General features: G+C 39.2%; 1 protein-coding gene across 1 annotated transcript; it reads left to right on the top strand.

The window, feature by feature from the left end:
- The first annotated feature begins 16 nt into the window (after window positions 1-16).
- Window positions 17-27596, top strand: NETO2 (neuropilin and tolloid like 2). The gene is given in 10 exon segments (XM_017816318.1): window positions 17-304; window positions 12177-12233; window positions 12990-13130; window positions 14985-15233; window positions 17136-17180; window positions 17270-17397; window positions 20984-21212; window positions 23933-24046; window positions 26627-27107; window positions 27109-27596. Coding segments are annotated over 10 exon segments (1563 nt in total). The 5' UTR covers window positions 17-270; the 3' UTR covers window positions 27194-27596.
- The last annotated feature ends 231 nt before the right edge of the window (window positions 27597-27827 follow it).

The raw sequence follows: 27827 nt of genomic DNA, 5'->3' as shown, positions 1-27827 counted from the left end.
AGCTGCCGGGCTGCGCTCCCAGCGCCTGGCGGGGAGCCCCCCGGGGCGGGCTCGCCCCGACGGAGACCCCCGCGCCCCGCTCTCGATGGGACTGAGCGCGGCGGCGGCTCCGCGCTCGGGCGGCGCGGGCGGAGCGCGCCCCGCGGGGGCGCCGGGCATGGCCGCGGGCGGGCGGGGGCCGAGCGGGAGCCTCGGGCACAGCGCCCTCGCGGGGGGCCCCGCCGCGGCCATGGAGCGCCGCTGATCGCCGCCGATCGCCGCCGGGAGACAATGGCCCTGCACAAACTCTGCTCCGTGCTCGAAGGTAGGAGCCGCGGGCGGCGCGGCGCCCTCCGCGGGAGCAGCTGCTGGGAGCGGGAGCCGCGGTACCCCCGGAGCCGCCCGCTCCCTCGGCTGCCCCGCGCTGCCCCCGCCGAGCGCCGGCGGAAACTTTGGAGCGAGGGGCTTGGAGGCTGCGCCGGGGCGGCCGCCCCGCTACTGCTCCTGCCGGGGCTGCTCCGCCCGAGCAGCTGCCCGAGCCCCGCACCGCGTCCCCGTGTTGGTGCGGGGCGGCCCCGGTCCCGCTCCCGCTCTGCCCCAGCGCTGCGGCGGCTCGGGGTTCGGCGCTGGGGTGGGCGCTGCCGGGAGCCCATCGCGGCTTGGGCCGGGGCCCCGCTCCCATCCCAGGCTGCTCTGGCCCCGCTGGGGACACCTCGGTACCTCTGGGGGGGGGGTCCCAGCCTATAGGAACGTGGGTCAAAGGGGCAGCGACCCTGCCCCAGTGCCTCGTATATTACCCAGACGCACCAACAGCATCCTCCGTTCCGGTCTGTTCACTGTAAAAATACTCTTTCTGCTTTCGGAACTCTCCTAACGAGCTGCCCAGCAGTGATCAGCTTATCACACTTGTTATCGGGAGCAAGATCTGTTTTCAGCAAGGTTTTCACAAAATCAGTCGCCACCTGAGTCACAGGCTGCTGCCTGACCGGTATTGACCTGTGCTTTTCTTCTTGAGGCTTTTAAATCTTGTTTCTAACTTCTTTCGGTTCAGAGGTAAACAACTGAGGAAGGCTCCTCATCCGAGCATTTCTTTTGTCTGTGCTGTTATTTATACAGCTCGACAATGGGCGAGGGCTTTCTGTTAGAAAATAAAGCTGGATGTGGCAGTTAACGTTGCGCCTCAAGGGGTTATTTCTAGCATTCTGTATCTACTTGAGCAGTAGCAGACTTGATAGTGATGCAAGTCTATTTTCTATTAGGATTATTATTATTAAATTATTCTGTTAGGAAATTTTGGTGCGACCGTTTGCATTATTGAAGCCAACAAGGCATTACTGCAGGGTGGAGAACTGTTTTGATTATGCATTGATGTCTTCCCACGGTATGAAAGTTGTAAAGAAGTCTGTTTCAAATCCAGAATGTTTTCATGGCCCAGAAAATCCCATGTTCCTGAACTGAAGGATGTATGTCTTTAGGTTTAAATAAATATTTTTCATTTATTAGCATAATAACCGAGAGACAGAAGTTACTTGCTCTCAATAAATGTCTGGCTCTCTATATAGGTGTTAACAATCCCCTGAGTTTAGACAACGTAGGAACATAGGGCTTATATGGGGAAGACAAGGCATTTTGATGTTTTTTACTACTGCCTCTTTTAAGCAACATATTTAAATAGTCTAAACCACTATATGACATATCTACTGCTTAAATACTTTCTAGATATGCAGATTTAATCACATTTCAGAAACTTGTGATTGCTGCAAATTTGACTGTTCAGGTTTTCTCCTGAACAGACCTATATATTTTTTTTTTTTTATAACCACACTAGTGTCCAGGTAAAAAGTCCCTCTGCAGGAAGTTTTTTGTGTTATTCATAATCTATAAATTGCACAAAGCCATTAGTCAATAAGCTGTTAGTATTCTAAATGCATCCCTTGCTATGACTACAGAAACAACCTATCATTACTTAGCATCATGCACTGCCTTTTATCTCTGCTTCACTAAAAGTCGTCACATATTCCGATTATTACATCTCGTCAGAAACAAAAAAATGTATTCCTGTAGACAGACATACAGATTTAATCCCAAGAGGAGACTGTTGGGAATAGAGTTCAAAGTAACCCTCCTTATATCACAAGTTGCATCTTAAATTTTGCGTGGAAGCTCTACCTACAGTGGCAGTAATTTTTAATTTTCTTTCTGCGTACAAATAGCTTTGTGTGCAGAACTGGGGGAGTTCTGCTACACCACGTACAAAGTACCATGAGCTCAATATATCATGAAAAGTCACATTTCAGTAATACTTAGAAACAGTTTAGTCATCTGTTCTTAGTATGGAATGCATATCTACGCTTGTGTCATCCACAGAGGTTATATTTTGTGACTGTATAACCTCAGGGCAGAAAAGAGCCCGTCATACTTCATGGCAACTCAAATTTCTCATATTAAGCTTGTTCAAAACTACTCTTCTGTTCTTCCTCAGCTATCAATAATAAGGGCTGATTTAAATGAACATCTCAATGTCAGTCTTCCTATCTCTGTCCATAGTATTCAGCAAAACTTTTAAAAGTCATATCCTGAATCCCATCATCTTACATGGATTATTTGCTCTCACCCAGATCTCCCAGGCAGTAGTGCTGAGTGGCAGCGATGGTGGAGCACAGCAGCTCTGAGGTTGCAGTGGCTGCAGGTTTTGCTAAGTGGAGCCCAGCCAATGCCCACCTGCTTTCTCAGTGGTGTCTGTAACCTCCTGGAGGCCAAGGAGCTTTGCTGCATTTGGGTTGATGAAAGACAAAGCCTTTTCCTCCTGTCTTCAGTTCTCATTGAGATTTTAAACACATTAGAGTTGTTCCCTGAGCCCTGGAAAATTCACCTGCTCTACAGTAATAAACCACTATAACCCTCTACTTTGTAAGAGAGAAAAGTAGCTGCTTTCTTGATAAAGCTGCGTTCCTGTTACGCTTTTGAAGTAAATATACCCACCTTGGATTTCCTCAAATCTGGTATTCCTCTAAAATGTGTTTGCTAAGCACTTGTTCCCATTCTTCAAATATACTCCCTCTTTCATTTCCTTATGCTATTATCTGGTTAAAAAACCCTAAAAACCATAAACTAAATCCTTACTGTACATTAGTTTTGGACTATTTCAGCTAATACAGTTGGATTAATTTAAAAAGCTAAAAAAAGGAAAATATTCTCTCTAAAAAGAGAATTCTGTAGTTTCTGACCCAATAATTCAACAAGCAGCCAGGGCTAGAACAAATTATTGCTACTTCTGGAAAGTCAGCATTTGCAAACTTCCAATGGGCTACAGAATTATTTCCAACTTTTGTGAGGTTGCAAGGATGTGGACTACTATTATTAACCTCCTGCCATTCTGCTCAGCCTCCTCATTTGCATTTTGGCATGATTTTAACAGTTAATTTCTCACAAACAAGTAGTGTTAAGAAGTAATGCTTTCTTCCACACAACAGCTAGAAATTATGGCCACCTCTTTCCAAAATCAAAAGTTGTAATAATGACCCAAAAAGCTAAAACAAGCAGAGAAAAAAAAAATTAAAAATCTGTTAATAATTTCACAATTTGTTCATTGAAACCAAAGGCAAAGTACTGACTGAAGAGGCTGAAGTGACCCTAATGAGGGCAGTATCAAGTGCAAGTCAGAATTTAATTTTTTACGTTATAAACAGTATCTACTTGCAGCCTTTTCTGCTGCACTGGGAGAAAAGTGAAACACCAAACTGCTGGCATTGCTAAGGAGTTAAGCAGAAGTAACTAAAGTTTAACTGTGGAATAGGATTCAAAAAGGAGAGTATTTGGTGGTGTGTATTATGTGTTCCTCCTAATACATGTACAAACTTAATATCCAAAATGCACCACTCAGCAGCATGACTTCAAAAACATTAACTCCCTGGTTTTCCTAAGAGATAGTTGACCATGACTGCTAAAATTGTGCAGAACAAGCTGGTTATAATTACATTGATATTAATAGAAAGTTTCAGAGTATAAATCAGGTATATGGCTGTAGCTGGAGTACAGAATAACATGGGATTGAAGCTAAAGGAGCTGCTGAATTATGAATCCCTAGGTAATGAAAAAGTTAAGATCTCCAGTGTCTTCCCTAAGGTTTAGTTCACAGGGAGAGATTAGACAGAAAAATTACCCCCAAAGTGAAACATTATAAGCTATTCATCATTTATGAACCTGTCAGAAAGTCACAGTGTAATTCATTGCAGGAATGAAGAGAGCTGATAATTGCACATACTCTTGTACACAGAGTTTACATACAAAACAAATCCATCACTTGATGTATAACCCATCTGGACTGAAATAAAATTTTAATTATGATGTCTTGGATTCAAGTTGGGGTTCTAGCACTGCAAGGAAGCTTGCTGCCTTTGTGCCTTGTATACTCCAATTTGTTAGTTTAAATAATGAAGCACTTACAGTCTAGGACAACTTAAACAGCTTGCTACCTTTAAATAGCTTGCTCCCTCTCAATATATGACTGGCAACTGCCACCTCCAATACTGCAAGAGATGGGGGTTGGGGAGTGTAAATTTTTCCACAAAAAACCAGCAGGTAACTTTTAATGAAAAAAATCCGCATTTCTTTTAGCTTATCTTTGTGCTTCACTCCATTTTCTGTTATCACAAAGCTGACCCCACTATGCAGCAGAAAAGGACAGCCAATATGTTAACAAACCTCCAAAACCTCCTTCTTTAGCATACAGTAAAATTGGTGAACACAGAGAAGCCTCTTTTTAAGGGACTGAGAGTGAGGAGGTAGAAAAAAATTAATTATACCGTGTACATAAATTGTTGCCAGACATGACAGCAGACAGCAGAACTTTTAATATGAATTTCATAATAGACATTCCTGAGAAGATTTCCTCTGAAAAATACACTATATTGATAATAAAGAAGATGAAGAAGTCTGGTACAGTCTGATGAGTTTTTAAGTCCAGAGTATCACTATCCAAATGCTCTAGGAATAAGTTGTCTCTTGGAAAGGTGTGTTCAGAATAGTCATGTACAGCAGGATCAGTTCTGTCAGCTACAGGGAAATCATCTGAACTTGAAGTCAGTGTATATATTTTAATAAGGTTTTTTAAACCCCTCATCAGCATGGTTTGCACATGCAGCCTTCTCATCAGTCTCTTGCTGCACACATCTTGGAGATGAAAAAAAAAGATCTTCCATATAAAAAGGAAAGCTTCTATTTTAAAAATGAAAGCTATCATTCTTCTGGCAGAAGTTTTGCTGGCAGACAGACCCAGGGATGGATTATAACTAACAGGATGTGGAACAACTGCTAAAATGAAGCAGCCCACAGCTGCTTATACATTTCTAATGGAGGACAGGATCAGAAATGTTAAATGTTTTGAGCTAACCTAGAGGGGACTCTGTCACAGATCCATCCAAGCATGAATTGTTCTGGAGATGATTTTTATCAAAGGGATGTGGGAGAACTGCAGTTACTTCCTGAATCAGTTAACCTGGTTTCTCTGCAGAGATACAGAGTCCCAATTTGTTTCTCTGGCAATCTTAAAGAGAGGAATCCCTACTGGAAACAGCTGGAGTGAGATGAAACTGTTATAACTGAGAATAGACCTGAGTGCATTCAGATATCCTGCTGGCAGCTAATGGCTAACAAGATTTGGATCTTAGAAGGCGCTGGAGTCACTGTTAATAGCTGGTGAAGCCCACTCCTGCTATCCAGCTTTTGTGAGGAGGATTAAAAACAGGTTGGCAGCTCCGCTCGCATGCTCTGGGTAAGATTTAAACCCAGCTAAAATATGTCTTGCTGGATGCATACCTTCATCTCTGCTGCTTTATTCTGTGGCAATCCTGCAGTATATTCCAATATGAGGAAATCACTGGAGCTGTTAATAGGATAAGTTGTAGGCAGCCACCTTAACTGCTCTTTGATACTCATTTTACCAATCCACAAATGTCCTGTTGAGACCACAATAGATTAGGGAATATATTCAGACTATGAACTATAAAAATGTTGGATTCAAAAATTCCTGTGTTTTCATCCTCAGCAATAGAATTGTTTGCCTAAAAAAAGAAGCAGCAACAGATGCAATCCACTATTCCTTTTGTCAATTAACAAACATCACCAAGTGCTAGGAAGAGAGAGAAAAATCTCATTCCTTGGAATTTACAGTTCATGTTTCTGAGCTAAAAATGGCTTGAATCCGAAATGCAGTTAATAAGCTTTTTAAAAGAAAAGGAGATGACCATCCACACAGAATTATGTAGGATCCAAAGTGTCTGCACACTTTCCTGTCTGTCCAAATTGCACAAATTCTTTACAAGACCACCCAGCAGTCGATCACTTTGAATTTCTGCAGCAACTCATCCTTGATCAGAGTCCTTAAAAGCAACCAAAACATGAGTAATTTATGTTGTACATGTAATCTGGGCCAGATAATAAGATAGGATATGATATCACAAATGTCCCCAACACATTAATAGCTAATGTTAATGTTTAGACACATGTGAATTGAAACAAGGATATAAAAGCTGGAGTGCTGTGATGAGCAGTTACTGAAAGTAACACTAATTTTAGCACATGGGGCAAATTAGGAGCTAGGTTTGAGAACAGTACACAGAAAAGGATTCATTCCCATAAGGCAAAACATAGTGTATATAATTAAGATCAGCATTTGTTACTCTAGGCTGTATCTGCCAGAAAGAAGCAGGCATCCTGGCAGGGTTTTCCAACATGCATGACCTGTGTGTTGCCAATTACTATCTATATGTATACAAGGTGCTCCCTAATCCAGGGAGTACAGCAGAGAGATACAAGGAATCCTACTTAAAGCAAGGTCTGTCATCTTTATCCCTGGGATTCTGACTACCACTGCACTAAGAATGTGTAATACTCCAAACGATTAAGTCTTTATTTGAAAAATTGGTGGAATTTTTCCCTCTGTTTCTCAGTTGTGCCTGACTGCTCCCCAGTTTGATGTTCAGCTTGCCCTGCATGCATAGATCCCCCATTGTCATCACTGAAGACAGACACTGCTCTCAGAGCCACACAGCAAATGTAGTCTGTTTTCTGTGTGTGTGAAGATCCCTAGAGCATGTAGAAAGAGAAAGACATATCACAGGGAGCTCAGAGCACTACTGTATCCCATGCAATCTGAGAAATGCATCTTGCCAGAAAGTACAAGCATATGTCAGATTTACAGCCTAAAGCACTTGTTTTTTAAGCAACACACTGATTTCTCAATATTGAGTTGAGGACCCGTTTACTATAAAACTAACTATATTATTCTCATTTTTAAAGAGAAATAGAAGCCACACATATATGAACCTCTCTGTATATACTTCAATACAAAAATTGACTTTTTTTCAGCTTAGTTTTATTTCAGAAAATTTTAAGAAATGCCAACAAAATCTTGACTCCTGCAAACATTGCATGGTTTATTACAGCAGTTCAGGAGCTTCTTTTATATTATTCCATAAGCCTACTTCAACAACAGAATAGTAAGAACTCACAATGTATAGTTAGTGTCTTCACTCTTCAAAATTTATACAGCTGTCTGCAGGCTATGTGATCTAAAATATTTCATGCAAAGAAGTGAAGAAAATGAAAAATCCATTCTTTTAAAAGCAGAGACAGAAGCTTACTGCTTTTTCTTTACTCCTAGTTCATGTTCACACAGGTAAAAACTATGAGAGCTTTAAATGGTAGTACAAAAGTATGCACCAGAATTCATGAAATACAAGCTTGTAGCAAATACCAGATTCATGAATAAAAGAAGCCCCTTTTAATCTGTCTGCCTCAATGTGTGTGCTGCTGTTGGCTACATGATGCCCTCTTCTACAGGGTACATATCATGAAGTAGAAGCTCAGTATAAGGTGCAGAAGCACTAACCTTTATAATATTTACCAATGAAGTATCTTAAGTTCATAAGATCAGCCTCCAATATCTGTGTCCTCTAGAAAATTCTCACCACACTCCTCCATTAGAAACAGCACAATCAGACCTCCCCTTCCATCCCTTTGGTAATCAATGCAGTCATGCAGTGCAGCGCTCTGTGTGCTGTTGTTTACATTACCAAGGCATGTTCAAGTGGCATTTTGACTCACTAGTTCTGGTTCCTGTGCCATAATACACTGTGGAGTTAAGTCTAGACCTGTCTTTCATCTGCACTGAAGAATAGTCATGTCAGTGAGAGATGTAGGAGATTTTAAAAGAGGAAAAAAGGAGCAGAGGAATACTCTGTCCCATTGTAAGTTCATGTCCATTATAACTGTTTGAATTTCAGTTTATCAGAAATTATAAGATCATTCTTCATCCTTCTGGATGTGGTACAAGACTCTTAGTGTAGTTCAGTCTCTCATGTCTGTTCTAATTGTTGTGTCTGTGTCCCTACATGCAGTACCAGGACACTGTTTCAGCACTGGCTCTCCACTGCACCATCCTACAGGATTTGTCTCTTGCCTAGACATCTTCCTTCTTACAGACTTGTATTGTCCAAATTAGCCTTTGGGATTCAAAATTATTTTTCCAGGAAGTGGTATGGATTTAGGACACCAAGTGATTGCTTTGTTGTTTTTAAAATGCTCGCAAAAATGGGTTAATGGAAACAGTCTGAAAGGTCTAAAAATATCTGACTGATTTTTCCCCCCCTTCTTTCTTTTCCTTTCATCCTGAATATTGATAGGCCTTGTTTTCAGCCCCCAGACTCCTGTTTGCTATCCCACATTATACTGTGTCATGTAAATGCACACAGCTTAAGGCAATACCACCTCAGGCATCCCTGCCCAGTACTCTCAGGAAGAAGGTAAGTCCTCTGCACCTCTTTTGGAGCAATGTCACAGAGATAAGGACAGCACACATCCAGACTATTAGTCAGAGACACCTCCTTCCTTTGTCATACTGTCACCCAGGATAAAAGTAATGGCAAAGGAAGACCCTGAAACCTTTGCTACGTGGACTGCTCTGAATATATCTTCAGGGTTTGTTGAGAGCATGAGAAGGATGGGCATTGCCAGGGAAGGGTAAGAAAGAGGTGGAAGAGGTTAAGACTGAAGAGGGCAGGGAACAAAGAGAAGGTGGCCCATACTTACTGTTTCCACTCATCCATACAACATGACAAAAGGAAGACATTAAGGCAAATATTCAGCCCATTTATCTTCTGCAATTGCCTGCATATCCATGCGGTTCTGCAAGGAATGTGCACTGTTGTTTGCACTTACACACACATACACAGCTCTGGACTATTTATAGAAACGGCACAGGCTTTAGAGAAAGCCAACCAGATTTTCTGAAGTCATTTTAGGGGGCTTGTTTCTTTATCCACATCAGCAAGAAGGGAAATCAATGGTTAGTGTAGCTGAACATCTATTCTTACACTGTTGCTATCAGTACAATCACACAAATAAACAGATGCACACTGATATTTGTTTTTTTAAAAAGTATACAGTAACAGTGGTAGCCATAGTAAAGAGCTGTACTAAATAAAAAACAAACTCCCAAATTTTTCAGTTGCTTGAAAGTGACTGCATTCATTTTGTTAGTCAGAAAAGTATTTATTTCACTCATAATTCTGTGTTTGGTTGCTCTAAGAAAAAAAGTCAGAGCTCATTTCACACTTTGAGGAGTGGCACAGCAAGTTCTACAGAGCTTGCTAGGTCCTTGCAAAACAAGGGTGGGCACAGCACATCTTCAGGAAAGGTGAATTCAATAGAACATACTGACACGTGATTTACACAGGATTGTGGAAACTGCATTTACTTTAAAAACTAACTTTGAATTGTTGCTCCACAACCAGTGTAGAAAAACCCAGAGAAAACAGACTGATAACTTTATAACCACTATCAAGATTCTCTCTTGTAGGGACAAGTACAAATGCAGGAGCACAAACGCGTTGTCAGTTCGTGCATTTAGACTTGGACCTCTGCACAGTTTAAACAGAGAAGCTGCAAAAATAAAGTGCAAATAATTGTGAAATAGTGGCACCTTTATGAAAAATATTAAAAACTAAAAATAGCTGAAAACAAACGTCAGTCATATTAATAAAGATGAGATATTTGTTTATTTGATTTAAAGACTACTGAATACTCCTAACCTGAAGACCAGTAATGGGGTGCTAGATGCTTTCACCTGAAGGAGGGTGAGTCAGCAATGGTCAGTGACAGATACTTTGTACTGGGATAATAACAGTGAGAAAGCATATTTTCCAGTATGTTAATACTGGTGAAAATGCAGAATTATTGCAAAGATTGAAATTGAAAAGCTACTTAAGTCTTCACCTACTATCTCATAATCCACCCCTAAAAATCAAATAAGCTTCTAGGAAGATAACACCTGTTGCAAGACCCACATGGTATTTTAGAAAACACCCACAGTTATGAACTTGACTTACACAGGAAAAGCAGTTGTTGGTGAGGAAAGTCTCAGAATGAAATACAGCCTGTTTCAGTATGGGCAGAGAGAAGAAAGGGCAGCAGAGACATACATAATAAAACACAAATGCTATATGGACACTTTCAGGAGCAGACTTTGATTCCTTTTATCTTTTCCCAAGATAATATATCCATGCCAACATTATGGGAGCCTGTAGACGAGTTGGGTCAAGATCATCGTAGTTCACAGTCAATACATGCTCACTCTGGAACTCTTTGAAGGGCTCAAAGTCTTACAGCAACACAAGGAAAATCACAGATGGAGAAAATGCCTTTTCAACATGAGCTACTAAAATGCCTGAGCAACCAGACGGGAAAACTGAGAAAATAAAATTAACTTCTTGAGTGTGACAATAAAATTCCTGCTGAAATCTCTTTTCTTTTGCTGCAGTGGTAAGACCTGTCTGACAGCTAGATTAAGAACATGGGAATGGCCATAACAGGTCAAATCAAAGGTTCATCTAGCCTGGTATCTTCTTTCACAGAGATGCAAAAGCAGAAAGAGTATAAAAATAGACCAAATTATATTTGCCCCAAATACTAACCCAGTCTTCCAACAACTTATGGCTTAAGGGGTTTCTGAAATAAAATTTATTTCAGGGATGAGTTACAAAGTGTGTGCATTAAAAAAGGAAAAGAAAAAAAAAAGAAAAAAGAAATCTTTGTTTAATTGGAACATGCCACCTGCTAACTTTGTCTGATAGCTTCAGGTTGCTGTACTGGAAGAGAAAAGTAATAGTTGCTCTCTGTTCAGAATTTAAATGATACTTGTGATTTTATTACTTGGATCCTATCTCCCCTCAGCCAGCTTCTGTCCAGGGCAGAGTCCAGGCCTGCTTAACTAGTTCTGTAAGAGATGTGTCAGAATTGCAGAGATACTCAAGATGGAAGCAAATGAGAGATTTGAAGAGTGGCATATTAATATACTCCATTTCATTCCCCTTTCCCCTCGTGGTAATCCCTAACAATTTGATATGGCAAAGCATTTTAGGAAAATCTGGACATTAAGCCTGCTTTAAAATTGCTGATGGATAGTGGAATCTGGGATCTTTAATATGTGTTGTTCATAGTGATGCTTCTTGGGTGCAGGGAAAACGTAAATGTAAGGAAAAGCCCAGAGGGAAGAAGGGAGAGGAAGGGAGGGAGGGAAGGAAAGGAGGGAGAAAGGGGAAGGAAGGAAGGAAGGAGATCACTATAACTTGTATCTGCCCATTTTCGACTGCCACATCATCTGCAGAAATCCCTGGTGTTCTGGCAGCATCACAACAGCCAGTCCTGCAAGCACAATTCAATAGTGCTCCTGAAATCCATGTAGGGATAAGACCATGCAGGGAATCCTGTGGTCCAGATTAATTTCTTGGAAGCTGGAGAAGTCTTTTTGCACACATTAGGCAAATAGAGTTTTAGGATAAATATGATGCATTATAGCAGTGAAACATCTTGTTTCAGGATATAAAAGTTTTATAGAAAATAGATACCATGTAATTTTAGAAAATGCTTGTAAATTAGTAGATACTCTAGAAAATACTCTTAAAGTCCCCCCAGACAATTAATTGCTATTCTAATATACACTTTCATAAGGAACCTGGAAGAAGAACCAACAGTGCCTGTAGACTGCATTGGTTTCCTAAAATTGAAATTACATATTTTTGTGTGTTCTCAGTTGTTTTGGTCAGTAATGCTTGGATTTGCATGAATCAGGGCTGCAGAGAATGGTCTATAATTTTGATGAATTACTGATGTTTTTCCTGTCCAATTTCTCTCATCAGTGTTGCTGGTAACAATCCTTGTAGTGGAAGGGATTGCCGTTGCACAGAAGACACAAGGTACAATTTTAGTTTGATGATCTTCTGTCAAAAAATGTAACAGTATTGTAATTTTTAATTGAGCAATATAAATGAAAGTACTTGTGTTCAGATATTAATAGCTCTTGGATTACCAGTATGAATTCTAGTATTTTCCATTTTCCCCCATTTGCTGCATTTTCTTCTGAATGAACAAAGCAATCCAGTCACAAAGAACTTGAAAGTTCACTTACCTAGTTAAAGTTCTATGGTTTTAGATGATAGAGGTGGGAAAGAAACCACCATGGGAATTCATGTTTTCTGTATCTGACAACAAGCTTTTCAAATAGTCCACCCCCAAACATTTTTGAAGACTGCTGAGTGGGGAAGGCATTGATTTCACAAACCTTTTCTCGTATGTGAGATTAACCCACACTTAAAAGAGGAGAAGAATTCCTTGAACTGACACCTACAGAATTTCCTTGGAAAATTTCTGCAGGAGAGAGAGTTTTCACCCCCATAAATCAAGAAGCTGCCAAGATACCAGTGGAAGGTGATGTAATTTACTGGAGGCTGCTAAGACCTGTATCAGCATTGGGTGTCCTCTCAAAGGTCTGCAAATTATAACTGCCCAGATATAGTTAGATATTAACAGGCACCTTAGAAGAGGGTTTTCAACCAAAATAAATTACTGTCCTCTTTTATAGGCTGGGTGTCATGCCAGTGTTTTACTTTTGCAATATCAAACCTGCATGCTTGCAGAAGAAATTTGTTTTATCACTTCTTTTTTCGCTTAAGGTGGGCAAAATATTGGAGTGAATCGCATTCCCCCCACCCAGTGCGACAACTGGGTACGGACGAGTAATGGAGGACATTTTACTTCACCAAACTACCCAAACATGTACCCCCCAAATCAGGAGTGCATCTATATCTTAGAAGGTACAGGCTGTATTTCTGTTTTGTTATGCTGTAATCTTACTGTTAAATGGATAATCTTGAACTGTTAGGACTGTGTCATTTTACAATGCTGTGAAGTATTGCGTAGCCATACTGGTAATATAATAAATTCTGCATAAATTTACTTGAACAAGAACCTAAATTTGCTCTCTGAAGTAATAATAACAAATTAATAAGAAATGCAAACATTAAAAAAATTAGCTGTAGGGAATAAGACATACCCTCACAGCCAGAAAAAGCAGCATCAGATCTACTGTAATCTATGAAGACACAAAACTATTAAGATAAAAATTGTAGCTTGTTATCTTAATATCACTGATAATAAACAGCAAAAGAGGAAGACTATTTTCAGACCATACTGTGTTAGAAAATCGTTATGCTGTCCTTCATTAATAAAAAAGATACATCTGACTGCCATAGCACTGTACTAAAAATACAGAGATTTGTTAGCACTGCCGAAGGCACTATTAAAATAATGTGATGAGGACAAAAAAATGTCATTAACTTGAATAAAGCCACATTCCAATGAGAATATCTTGGATAAAGGCTGCAAAACTTGAGACACTCTAATTATTTTTCCTCTTATTAGAATACACCCACAAAACCCACTGAAGTCAGCTAAAAATATTAGTCAGCTTAATCATCTGATTCATATCAATTAATTGAAATATTTCAAGTAATAGCTTTCAGTCAGTTTTTATTTGTACAGTATAGTGGTGGTTCACAGACACCCTCCTTTTTGCATGTACACATGCACAGTTTAAGTGTTGAGTCTTGCCTGACCGTGAGGGCACCAGAGAACACACACGGCCTGTCCAGCTTCAGGGGTCAAACAAGGCAGTTGACATGGGCACAGAATCAGCTCCCAAGCCTCTCCTCACCGTCCTGACACAGAAACATTGTGGGTACCTGAGTGAGGCCAAGGCCCTCTAGAATTTCTAGCCAAGATCTGTTGCTTCCTGCAACCCCCTGCCAGTGTGCACAAGCAGCTACAAATGTGTGTAACTCACGTACAAAGAAGGCATAAGGTCTGAACGGAGCGTTAGAGACACGTGAGTAAATCCTTTTTGCATTCAGAGAAAGCAGCCAGCGTGGGATTCCTTAATGCTGGCACTCCAGATACCAGTGAGTATCTGGAAGTTCACATAGCTCAAGAGATGCCAAGAGCAAGGAACACTAAAGTTATTCACACAGTATAATGCCGTGGATGTGAAAGTCCAGTCTCAAAGTAGTCATAGCTGCATCTCATCAGGATTTAGGGGTCTGATCCAGATCCTGATATTAGGCTGCCACTGATTCAAACTTGCCAACATCTGTAGCCACCTGCATATTAATAACATATTTGAAGCCTTTACACTTCTCTGAATAATCTAATAAAAGTTGTCTTCTGCCAATGGATCTGCAAATTTGGACATTAAGAAATATACCAGTGAGTAGTTCTTCATATCTTCCTCTTCTCCATTTTTTTCTGCATACCTCACTGTTTTGTCCTGTATTGTGTATTTTGCTTTCGCATAACACTGGTTTTAATTTATATCTTAACACTAAATCTTGTTTGAATACCTCTGCATATATGTTAATATGTTACATGTGCTGCATTAAATTTTTCAACAATGAAGATCGGCAAGCAAAAAAACCCTGTAAAACTCTATGCAAAAGTATCTTTTACAAAATAATTTTTGAGATTTTGTAGCAGACTGCCAGATATGTTTTGAGAAGTTTCCACTCTCCTTTTTATCTTGCTGTCTTGGAGGCCTGTCTCTTCATTATTTCACGTCTTAATGCTTTTTTATCTAGACCTTCATTTAATCTTTTGCTCGATTTTTTTATGTCTAGCTGCTCCACGACAAAGAATTGAGTTGACCTTTGATGAACCTTATTACATAGAACCCTCATTTGAATGTCGGTTTGATCATCTGGAGGTTCGAGATGGACCTTTTGGTTTCTCCCCTCTCATCAGTCGTTACTGTGGTTTGAAAAGTCCTGCGCTAATTAGATCAACAGGGAGATTTATGTGGATCAAGTTTACATCTGATGAGGAGCTGGAAGGAAAGGGATTTCAAGCAAAGTACTCATTTATACCAGGTAAAGATGTCTAAAATCCTGAGTTAATGAACTCTGTGGGTGTGTTTGAGCTCTCAGTCTAGAGCTGCATTTCATCATTAATGCTTATGATGTCACACAGTGGCAATGTGATAGTCACAGTCTCAGTCCCACTTGGGATACTTGACTAAAACCACTTTGGAAAGTTGACTGAAGGAAATTACAGGTCTATAGTTTGCTGGTGAAGAGGACAGTTGATCTTGTTCATGCTGAAGTCTTCAGCAGCATCCCTCTTTGTTCCTCTACCTCGTACCAGTTTCACCAGTGGTAGTAATGGAAGGAGCCTCTCTGCACACCAACAGCTGCATTTTCAACAGCCTGTCCTCCAGGAGTATGAGACACTGACAAAAACACCCAAAGGAAATCTACAATAGCACTCCAGCCAGATGCAAAACATTTTAAATCTCCATTCTGAAAAGCCAGAGGATGTTTCTATACAGTCCAAGCATCAGCTCTCAGTAGAACGACATGCCCTCAATCCACAGGCTCAGACAACAGAGCTGCTCTTTGGTCACAGTACTGTGTAGTTTACAGGGATGAAGGAGAGGATAATGTGCTGACAGTGCCTTTAGACAAACAAAAAGTGCATCTGCTCTGTGGGGCCACTTAAAACTGGCAGGGCATTATTCTTACATGAAAATCTGACCTGATGTCCTTGTGCAATGCTTGACTACTGTACTTCATGGATACTACATGTGTGGTTATCAGCATTTTATTGTCCTTTGGGACGAAAGGTAATATAAAAGTGTCAGTTCTATTCCTTTTACAAATGTATGCACAGGCATAACTTAATGTCACCTTTACCCAACTGGTCTTTACCCCTACAGCAGATGAATACACTATCTATGATTATATAGTACTGCTTAGGGATTTAGACTTGAAAACTTCAGATAAACATGGTGGCCAGTCCACTGGGAATAACATGCTAAAATGTTTCCATAGGGACAGTACTTAGGCATTTTGCTAAGTTCATTTCCAAAGGCATTTCATAAACATCACTAAATTAGCATAGTTCCAGGCTGGAACTTCAAATATACATTTAAACGTGTCTGTGCTGATTTGTGAGGAAACACTAACCTGATCACTGAAGTGGAAGCCTTGGATATCCCAGCCCATTACAGACTCACTTTTAGGCAAGTTCTAGTCTCAGTAGATCAAGTACCATCAGTTAACCATTATGAAAAAGTATATTCTTATTTTACTAGTATTGTGCAGACAGTGTACTACTACAGGTTTACTACAGATGTGTACACTACCCACACGTCATGTGAGGAGAAAGGAGATGGAGGAGGAATCAAGGTGAAATTCTGCCTTCAGAAATGAGGTCTCGAACTGCACTACCTGGCCTAGTAGAAGAGATAAAGGTACCCAGGGAAAAAGTATCTTCAGGATTGAACTGTCCTTCTTCACATTCTTTATTAACAGCAGTTACCAATTTCAAAGTGTTGATATATTCTGCTAAACTCGGTTTAAATTTTTCAAAACTAGACAGACAGCAGTCTGATAAAATAAATCTAGATAATCTTTCTGCACGCAGAAAGATCCCTTATACTCTTGTGGAGCTCCAGCAATTTCAGTGAAAACTGGAATAGTTAAATTCAGAACATAATGTAGGAAGAAAATACTGAATAGTCATTTTTAGTGTTATGCTAGAAATGTGAGCTGCCAGGATAGAATTGCCTTATTCTGATAAGGTCAATCGTGGAATAATGTTCTCGTCTAAAAAAACTTTGCCTCTTTCCCCTCCAATTGATTCAGTAAACTTTCTGGTAATTTTTATTGTGACATACTGAAAAATGGACATAATCTGCAGATAATACTAAACCTTGAAGTGATTCTCGAGCACTGATAGTCCTTGTGATTCATAACTTCTTTCTATTGCAGATCCTGACTTCACTTACCTAGGAGGCATTTTAAATCCCATCCCAGGTCTAGTATTACAGTAACAATTTCTTTATACATGAAATTTTAAATTAATATCATACTGCATTTGACAGCAAGGTATATCTTCTCCCTAGACTGCCAGTTTGAGCTCTCAGGAGCTGATGGAATAGTACGTTCCAGTCAAGTAGAACAAGAAGGAAAAACAAAGCCAGGACAAGCAGTTGACTGTATATGGACAATTAAGGCTACTCCAAATGCTAAGGTGGGTTTTGTTCACATGATTCAGTATATAATGTGTTTCCATGACATTCATAACAGGGAATGGTCACTAGCTATGATTTGCATAATGTCTTACTTTCACTGAAATGAGTTATGTATCAGTGGTTTAGGAAATCCAGATAGATAATTGTTTCTGAAATTAAACTTACACAAGTCCACAGAGCTGTCTTCCTATTATTTGAAACTTCAAATACCAAATAACTGTGAAAACTGTTTAAGCAACAATTTTCAAGGGCATTTGACTTGAACTCTGGTTTTATTGGAAGACTGCAGGCAAAAATGCTGGCTAACACCTTTGATAATTTCCAGTAAATCTCACTGCCATGGTTTAGCATTTTACTTCCAGTGGTTCTGTTGGAGAATTTGGTTCTGTTCAAAGTCAACATAACACGTGCCCGCTTCTCCCATCTCATTCACAATCCAGCACCTTAAAACCCACTTTCATCAGCAGTCTGAGCTAAAAGGAAAGGCTCAGCTTTCACCTGGAAACAGCTGAGAAATTATCACTCTTCTGACTTAGCTAGAGGATCACAATCTCTTAAAGTATCTCAATAAAATTTGCTGGACCCTTTCTGCCCAAGCCCTAAAGGGGCATTATCAGCTCCTGGAGCCAGAAATCAGCATTAGTTACTCAGGTACCTGCTATTTATGATTGTGCTGCAGAACTAGAGACTGCTTATAAAAACATCACTGTCTTATGCTCATTAAAAAACTCAAGATTTGTTGTTAGGCAGAGAGAAGGATAAAATCCTATTCACAATTCCAAAATACAATAGCTACAGCCTGTTTAAAAAAAAAAACCAACAGCTACACGTTTCAGAGTCATGTATTTGTTAATTATGGGTTGCACAGAAGAGTACATATTTTTATTTTTTATAACATATATATCTTTAATTTTGCTTCTGCTTGCATGTACATAAAAGTTAAAAAATATTTCTAAGCAGTAGCTGCCAAGATGACAAACCTCTGCCTTCTTACACACTCCTTATAGTTAACTAACCAGCCCTATTAACCAACTTCCAAGTGCATTCTAAAACAGCAACCTAAAAGATGATAACAAGAGGACAAGACAAGAAAGAAAGTAAAAGTCCATTAATATATTTGAGCCTTTGAGGAAATGACTCAACTCCCAAGAGCCCTATCCTAGTCTAAGTAATAGCAGTTCTACCAGAAACAATAATAAAACCATTTTCTCTCTACATTGCCACTTGAGTGCACCAGGTCTTATGCTTAAGCATTTTAATAAATTATTGAATGCTGCAAGAAGGCAGAGTTATAGTTCGGTGAGTCCTGAGATTAGATCATCATCCTAAATTATTGATTTAAAACATTACAGAAAAATAATTCTTAGTATTCTGAAAGTGGTTTCTCAAGCTTCAATTCTGGTAGAATTATGGTGATAAAATCCATTAGATCTGATATGGTTCTCTCTTGAGAAAAATAACCATAGACATTTTTAATTTCCTCAATCTGATTTTGTAATAAAAATAAACTTTTAAAACTGACACAACTACAGCAATTAAAGTACCTTTAAAATCTGCATAACAGAGAAGCATCTGTTATATATGTAATAAATTGCCTCTAGATTTCAGAAAATTACAAGGATAATCAATATAATCTAAGAATAAGGACCTTTTACATTTGCCTAATGCTAACCCAGACGATCTTGGGAAGAGGTGAGGGCTTTTAATGGAATTATTCCTTTCTTTCATACAAATAATAGCTCTACTACACATGTGCTAAATTATTTTTAGTTTTCATTGTAATTTTGTAGCAGATATATGAAGTCAATCATTAAGAGAAAATACCATCTCTCAGTCCAAATACTAGCACTTACAGCTCACACCCACGTTTGTGAGATAAGACATCAATGGAAGACAGGCTCTCAATGTAGCTGAGAATTTCCAGCAGTAAATCTAACAGAAACAGCAGGGGGGAAAAAAAAGAAAACAGAAAAAAAAGGGTATACTGAAAATCACAAAACAGTGAGGTGAAGCATGAGATGATATGGCACAGGCTGCACCTTTGGACAGAAGGTGCAAGGGAAGGCAGTGCTGGCAACCTGCCTCTGGAAGCACTGGGAAGGAAAAGCCAGGGAGTACAAATCTCACCTGTCTTTCCCCGTGCTCTTTTACCATGTTTTCAGGAAAGCCTGTTGGGTGTATGGGGGGATGTGGTGTGTGTCTTTTTTCCCCACACACTAAGGTGGTTAATTTTATTTTAGTGAATTCTTCATAGTTCAGTTTTGAAAGGCTTTGGCACTCGCTGGGGTTAAAAGCAAGATAAGGCAAAAGGGCAGAAACCCAGGTAAATAGAGCACATGCAGGTGTGGGATTCATCCACTCTGACTTCCTCATTCACAACCTAAACAGGACTCAGAGATTCTTCTCATTGGGCAGAGATGCATAAAAACCCACACTGTGCAAAAAAACTCCTTGAGCATCCATAGCACGGGCCAGAGAGGTGATCAGAGACGGTCCTCAAAACACACACAGGCTAGAGCCAGGCTGATCTGAGCACACAGGGAAGAGCTCATGGATACAGGAGGAGCAGCTCTTCTCTCACAGAGCAGGAGACCTCAGCCTCCACCTGGACAGACTTCTTCTCTCAAAACAAGGGCTATCTGACAAATTTTTAAAGTTGAAAATGGCCTTTGCAGCATGCATAGATGACCTAGTTTCATATCTCATAAACTTTCACTAGAATTCTGAGAATTCCAATACAACCATTTAAGAGATTAAAAAGCCCTTATAATGTGTTCGTGTCATTCTAACTAAATTACTATCTTGCACGAGATTCCTGCTCCAGCAAAATAAATTATTTCCTTACTCTTTAAGTACCATCTCAATCTTCTAATTTCCTTGCTGCACATGTTCAAACACATATGCTGCCTTTTCTTGGATTAGATTTCTGCTTTTTGAAGAATTAAGATTAGCTTAAATTTATTACCTCTTCCTACATAGCCAGCTTACTTTTCTCTCTCAGTTCCATTTTTATTCAAATTACTCCTGACTTCATGGTTTGTGTCTTCCATAACACTGCTATGGTTCAGTAATTAGCTTTCATTCTGAAGCAATAAATTTTAATTTCCTTATTTTACTTCAGAGCTTTTCTGACTAGACTCCTTCCCTTATATTTTAACATTATTTTTATGAATTAAAAAGAGAACAGTCAAAATACCATTAAAATTATTTCAGCACATTTATGCATTCCTTGTATCTCTTCTAGAGTAATAGACTTCCCATTTAGCAGAGCTGCTTGGGGGTTTCTTCAGCAAGTGTGCTGCTCTGTACTTTTTTTTCCAAAGGGACCAGAAATATATCAAAGTAAATTGTTAAATAAGGACTGTTTTGGGGAGTGGGAAGAAGTGAAACAGACACCCAAGACAAAATTTCAGGTAATACTCCACGTGGACATTTAATGAGAAAATGTAAGTTTAAAAGTGTTGTGAATTGGGAGCTACCCATATTTGTAAGGGAACAATGCATCTTATTCAATATTTGCTAAGAAAGAAAACTGTCTTCTCTGTGTTACTTTCCCCAGAGACATTAATTTCTCTTCTCTAACAGATCTACATGCGGTTCCTCGACTATCAGATGGAGCATTCAAACGAATGCAAGAGAAACTTTGTGGCTGTGTATGACGGGAGCAGCTCCATTGAAAACCTGAAGGCCAAGTTCTGCAGCACCGTGGCCAACGATGTGATGCTGCAGACGGGGACAGGGGTGGTGAGGATGTGGGCAGACGAAGGCAGCAGACTGAGCAGGTTCAGGATGCTGTTCACTTCATTTGTGGACCGTAAGTAGATTTTAAAGTGCCTGTTCTCCTGCTATCAGGACACTTCAAGTGATTTAGGGAAAGCATCAGCTGTGTATTACTCAGCAGGAATACATGAAAAAGGTTGTTTCTGTTTCTTTCACATACTAGCTGATAAATTAGATAATTGCTTTATTACAGCTGTAAGGTGGTTCCTGAAGAAAAGCTTTCTTTCATTCTTAAAAGGCTTATTTTCCATTTGAATTCAGCAATAATACCACCCTAAGGCTATGTCCTTCCCACAAACAGACTTACTTCAAAAAGACAACACAGGGACCAGAGTGAGCTCTCTCACTAGCCCCCACCTTCCATTTCCCTGCCAGACACCACAACAGGCAATTCTCAAGCCCACACTGGGTGGTCAGAAGGCTAGAAAACGTGCTTGATCTCCTTCCTATCTGCAGCTCTGCTTTCAGTTTCGGATCTGGAACTACCCCACTCCACCTGAGCCTCTCCCTTTTCCTCAGCTGCATGTGGCTCTAAGAGGTTTTTTTGTTGTTGAGTTTGGGATTTTTTTTTGGGGGGGGGGCGTTTGGTTTTTTGTTTTCTTTTGATGCAAGAGGTTGAAACACTAAGTACTCCTAAAGCTAGATAACTTTCCAAACTTACAATTTTAAAGCAACCCAAAGTCTTTAGCAGAAGAAAATCTGTAAAGGTATGTGGTTATTCTTTTTTACTTGGATACTGCCTTTCTTGGCAGGTAATTGAAAAGTATGTGGCTGACAAATGTATCATGTATTTTTAAATAATCTAGTCATAAACAATTTTTCAAACTGAAAAAGGTGAATTCACACATTTTCAGATTGTTAAGCTATCTTTCTCTTCTACCTTGCTAATGATTTGTAATTATATAAAGCCAACCATGAAAACTATCAATATTTTTGAAAAGATTTACATAAATGAACTAATTGTGCGTGACAGTCACCTGACACACACCTAGTGCTACTTGCAGATTTGACTAATTAATTCAACTAAGACCAATGTTAAAAATCAATTTATTTGATTTCTGGCTTGATTCAATACATGAATAATGCTGGTTACAAAGGACACTGGGATCATTGCACCAGTCATAGGCAGCTGGTATGAGAGGAGTCCAGCTATGTCCTTGAAGTCCTGGACTGGAACTGATCAATCATTCTGACTTTTAGTCCTCATACTCCTCAAATAACAAACAAAAGGAAAATTAAGTCCATTTGTCTCATCTTTACAAACTGTGGACATCCCCCCCATCCCCACAAAAAGTTAGAGACTACACAAAAATGTACAACAGAGACTGTGCTAGTGGATGGAGAAGCAGCAGCAGAAAGGATCAACCGAAAATACAGAACCACCTGTTCAGGGAAATAAGAAAGGGAATGTGTCTTACATTCCTGTTTATTCCTCTGGGCCTCCAAAAGAACTACAACTCTATACAGGTCCATATTGAAACACCAGCAGATACACATAGATCCACCTATATATACATACATATATATATATATATATACACCTATATATACATACATACACAACCACCACTTTGGACATGAATTTCATAGATCCTCCTTTATCTCACAGTCAGAAATATTTTAGCCTATTACATACACACCCATTTTAAACTACTGTGTTTAAATTCTGATCCTGGTTATCCTTAATAAAGCAAAGCTTGCACAATTTTTCTTTCCAAAATCAGAAGGAAAAAATACCTAAGTCTTTTCTCCCCACATGTGGTAATAAGGCCAAGAGCCTTTTATTTTATAGTCTGCATCATGAACAGTTCCATTTTAATTATTAGCCCTTCTCCCATGATATAGGTATAATGGCTAGGAATGTTGACTGCATCTTCCCATTTGCTGTTTAATATATAACTGAATCCACTAATAATAAACATTTAAATGATGAAAATACCACATTACTGAAACAGAGAAAGGGAAAACCAATTTTTTGTCCAGTGTCCTGAATTCATAAATAATTCTCTATGTATATTATACAGCATCCTGAAAAGAATTATTACTATTTTTTAATATCTTTTTTCCTAAAGTCGAGGAGCTATAACAAATATTCATAAAACCATAAAATCTCCAGGGCAGCTTTCTAGTTAATTTCTTTCTTCAAATTTCTAACTATATATAGATAGATAAAAAGCTAAACTGTACTCTCTCAATCCCTGCATTAGCTCTAATAGGAGGATCCAAGAGCTTTTGATTCAGAAACAGGAATGACTTAGATGCCTCCAGTTATTGAAATCTCTTGCAATTACTGAAACAGTCCTCCACAAGCTGAAATCTGATTTGCCTTAAGATATTAATGGGCTCTAAAATGCAGATGTTCAGGGGCTGCCTCACAACATCCACACAGCAGATGCACAGAAGAATAAATATATAATTGATGGCAAGCATGAGATTTTTAAGTATTAAGTTTTTAAAGGCACGAATCAAAGCCTTCTTCCATTATCTGTATTTTGTGACTGTCTCTATCTGGTACCTACCCACTTGGAGCAAGAATTTTTTTTTTGTAGCATAGACAACACACCTGAAAGCAACCACATGGAGAGAGAGAAAATCATCTGACAATTAGTGATGTGTAAGAAATGCAATTGTGTTTGAAACAAAGATAAAGAATGTGCTAGCATGTTAAAAAAAACAAACACAAACTTACTAGTTTTATTGCTGTGCATCAATTACTGAAAATTCTGAATGTTTTCTTTCTCCTCTTTCCTGCAGCTCCCTGCTCAGGCAACACTTACTTCTGCCATAGCAACATGTGCATCAATAATTCTTTAGTCTGCAATGGCATCCAGAACTGTGCATACCCTTGGGACGAGAATCACTGCAGAGGTGGGTATAGTGCAACGTAGAGCCTTTATGAGCTAGGCTGGTCAGTTTGCCTTTCAAGAAAGTCATGAAATGTCTTTTTCCTGGAAATATGCTGAAGACACTATTCTGCTAATCTCAAGGAGGTGTTCCAAATTTTATATTTAAACTCAGGAGACATGTAAGCATCCTGAATATTGATCTTACTGCTCCATAACTACATTTCTTCCTCTCCAGCATATATTCTCTATTTTAAAAGGATATCAGCTTGATAAGAAAGAGAATTTTGTATTTTCCAGGCTGCATCCTGTCCATTTTTATACTTTATCTAAAGGATTGTAGGGACAGGTAGTGCCTTTTAGAGAAAAAAATAAGAGAGAGCTGGAAAAACACAAACAAGCTTTCAAGCATAAGAAGCCTTTCTCAGGGCTGAAACAGAAGCAACAATCCTGGAAGACAAATACAATTTTAAAACATTTGTTTTGAGTTATAAATCTCAGGCTATTTCAGAGTAAATTCAACTGTTGCATATGGTGTGAGAAAGGATGGGAGGAAGGAGGAATTGTTAGGAAGCATGAAGTAATCATTTATGGAAAACAGACGTGTAAATCTCTACCTCTAGAACACAGGGGCAAGAAGTGTTATTTAAACCATCACAACTGCAGTAAAGACTTGCTTCAGTATCAGGTTTTGTAGGAAAAATTCTCATGATTTGAGGAAATTGTTATTCTGTTAAAGCACCCCTACTTTTTAATTGCCTTTTGGGTAAACAAAAAGAATTCACACCGCTAATAAATACTCTAATGTTGGGTATATTATGGAAGCTTTCCAGCTAACAAAACTGATCCATAGCTTCCAAGTTCTCAATGTACAAGTAAGCTTCCTCTAAACAACCCTTAGCTTTGATGAGAGGGAATGTTGAATATTAAGTGCAATTTCTAGATCTCTTTCCCATCCTTACCAAATGCTTTCTAGAATCTCACCTAGAATCCACACTTCACTCACATACTGCAGCATTAAAAAAATTAATTCCATGAAAAACATATAGTAATGTGAAGAAAGTGTCTTTCCCAATATTTGTAAATTGCTATATCTGGTGCTGAACAACCTATCGTGTTTTATATTGAATGCAAGCTAAATTCTGCTCTAATACTTGCACAGCAGATAATTTAGAGGCAGCTGAAGACTAGATCCATATTGCCAGCTATGGAAGACTGATGCAACCAAATAAGCAATATTTAGCCTTAAAAAGAAAGCTGCTCACAATTGTGCTCAGTTCCTGCAGGCACCCAGAGTTCTCATTTCATCCATATCAATAGCTACATAAATCTGAGCATATTGTGACCTACTTATGCCTAAGCCCTGTAACACAAAAATTGTTAGAAAAGTCAGTTGTGTGCAATTTATTTTAAGAGACCAGAGAAGACATCACCGTTTGCGTAGCAACTTTTTGATTAAAATATCTTCCAAGAATTGAGAAACCTAGATGCAGATAAGAGAACTTCCACAGCACAGGAATCCATACCTCCAACAGTCCAAACTCTGAAGCAGAAATGTAACTTCTTATTCCAATTCCTTGGGAGTCTGTTTAGTACATGGATAGTTTCAAATAACACATGATGGTGTCAAACTCTCTCCATGCACTGTGTGTGGTACACACATTTTCAGATGCCAGGAGCCAGATATCTGAAAATATTATGCAATATTTAGGCTACTGCATTTTCTTCTACATAGTCCTAAGTGCTTTTCTCCCCCACTAGCAGATGTTGCAGAGCCTCAGCGTAGAAATCTTTCAGTCCCCTAGGACAAGAACATTTACAAAAAAAAAAATCCAACTGGAAAATTTGAGTCTTCAAATAAGAATTTTAAATATGGAAAACTGCCTTGTTCTGATGCTGCCATCTTGTGTGTTTCATATGAAGTACTAGCCAAAATTCCTGTATGATTTGGGTTGGTTGATTCCCCTCTCCTTTTTTTTTTTCCCCTCAACTGACTTGATTACTGGACTCCTAAAACAAATATATCTATGCTAAAGCTCCCTGTGTTGAATTAGGTATAACATCCTCACACAAATAGACACAGCCATTACATATCCAAGAGATGTGAAAGCAAACAGCACAGTCATTCATATATCTGATATCACTGGGATAATATTTCACTTTTAAAGAAGAACTAGCTGATCTTAAATCTAAGTTTTCTTCCACGGACATCAATGGGAATGTTGCCTACAGGAACAAACCATGGCAAGAGAAGCATCATCTGTAGCTGGATTTAACCTATTTAAGGTTAACTTAAGCCTATTTAATTCACAGATTTTTGAATACGAACTGATCGGTTAAGGTTCAGGAGGGAAATCACCCCCCAGCTGAGTCAGCATGCACTGGTCACAGAGTTCCACCTGCCACTGAATTATCATATGGTAGCCACTGATGACAGGGAATTAGACAAATCCCATTGACATACTGGTCTAGTCTCCAGTGCCATTAAATCATTTTATTAATATGGCACTTGCATGGCAATCACCATAATTTGCTTTGTTGAAATACATTATCAGAAGTGTGGAAAATAGTAAGTCTTATCGTGATCCTCGTTTTTTCTTTGCAGAAAAGAAAAGAACTGGGTTGTTTGAACAAATCACCAAAACTCATGGGACAATCATTGGCATCACATCAGGGATAGTTTTAGTTCTTCTCATCATTTCAATTCTAGTGCAAGTAAAGCAACCTCGCAAAAAGGTCATGGCTTGCAAGACTGCCTTCAATAAAACCGGTTTCCAGGAAGTATTTGATCCTCCACATTATGAACTCTTTTCACTAAGGGACAAAGAAATTTCTGCAGATTTGGCAGATTTATCAGAAGAACTCGAGAACTATCAGAAAATGCGACGCCCTTCAACAGCTTCCAGGTGCATCCACGACCACCACTGTGGCTCCCAGGCCTCGAACCTAAAACAGAGCAGGACCAACCTCAGCTCCATGGAACTGCCCTTCCGCAACGACTTTGCGCAGCCCCAGCCGATGAAAACATTTAACAGCACCTTCAAGAAAAGTACTTACACGTTCAAACAAGCTCATGAGTGCCCTGAGCAGGGTGATGGAGGAGATTCCATGTGAAATTTATGTGAGAGGAAGGGAGGATACGGCACAAGGTTCATTATCTATTGACTTTTGACTTCCTGATGAAGGTGGTATCAGTGTATATACAAGATGCTTGTGTACAATGACAGTGTATATATTAAAAGTGTACCATATGCAGCGTGTGAGATGCACACACTTTTAGCTTATTATACTTCATTTAAAAAACCCCCCAGTCTTCATAACTAATTCTTGCTGAAAAATGAGGAGTTTCCTCCCATCTTCCCAATCTACCTATCTAGTGGAAGAGTAAGACAGAGACTTTGCATGGAAATTATAAGAAAGGATATTGGAAGAAAAAACCCTACAACTACTAATCACTGAACACTGAAAACAATGGCTACTATTTTCTTCTGGCTACCATTTTTCTCTTCTTTAGACGTCTGCTTTTGAAGACAATTTTAATACCTCACTTGCATAAATAAAAGTCATTAAGTGCACCCCGTGTATGTCAACATAGGTGTCTTATTGTATTTGTCAAATTGGAAGTAGAGTTAGTGTTAAGTGCCAGTTAAGACTCAAGAATTATGTTACAGCCATCTGTTTCACTTGCCTACCATTCTGTTGCCTTTAATTACCAGTTCCGCACTCTATCCATTGTGAGAAATAAGTGAAAAGGGTTACTGCCTTTTAAAAATACTAAGTTATATTTTAGTACATTTGGAAATACA

Source organism: Lepidothrix coronata, unplaced genomic scaffold (genome assembly GCF_001604755.1).
Source record: "Lepidothrix coronata isolate B3197 unplaced genomic scaffold, Lepidothrix_coronata-1.0 Scaffold54, whole genome shotgun sequence".
NCBI lineage: Eukaryota > Metazoa > Chordata > Aves > Passeriformes > Pipridae > Lepidothrix > Lepidothrix coronata.
The sequence above is the reverse complement of the archived record's forward strand: the minus strand, read 5'-3'. Positions and strand labels throughout refer to the sequence as shown.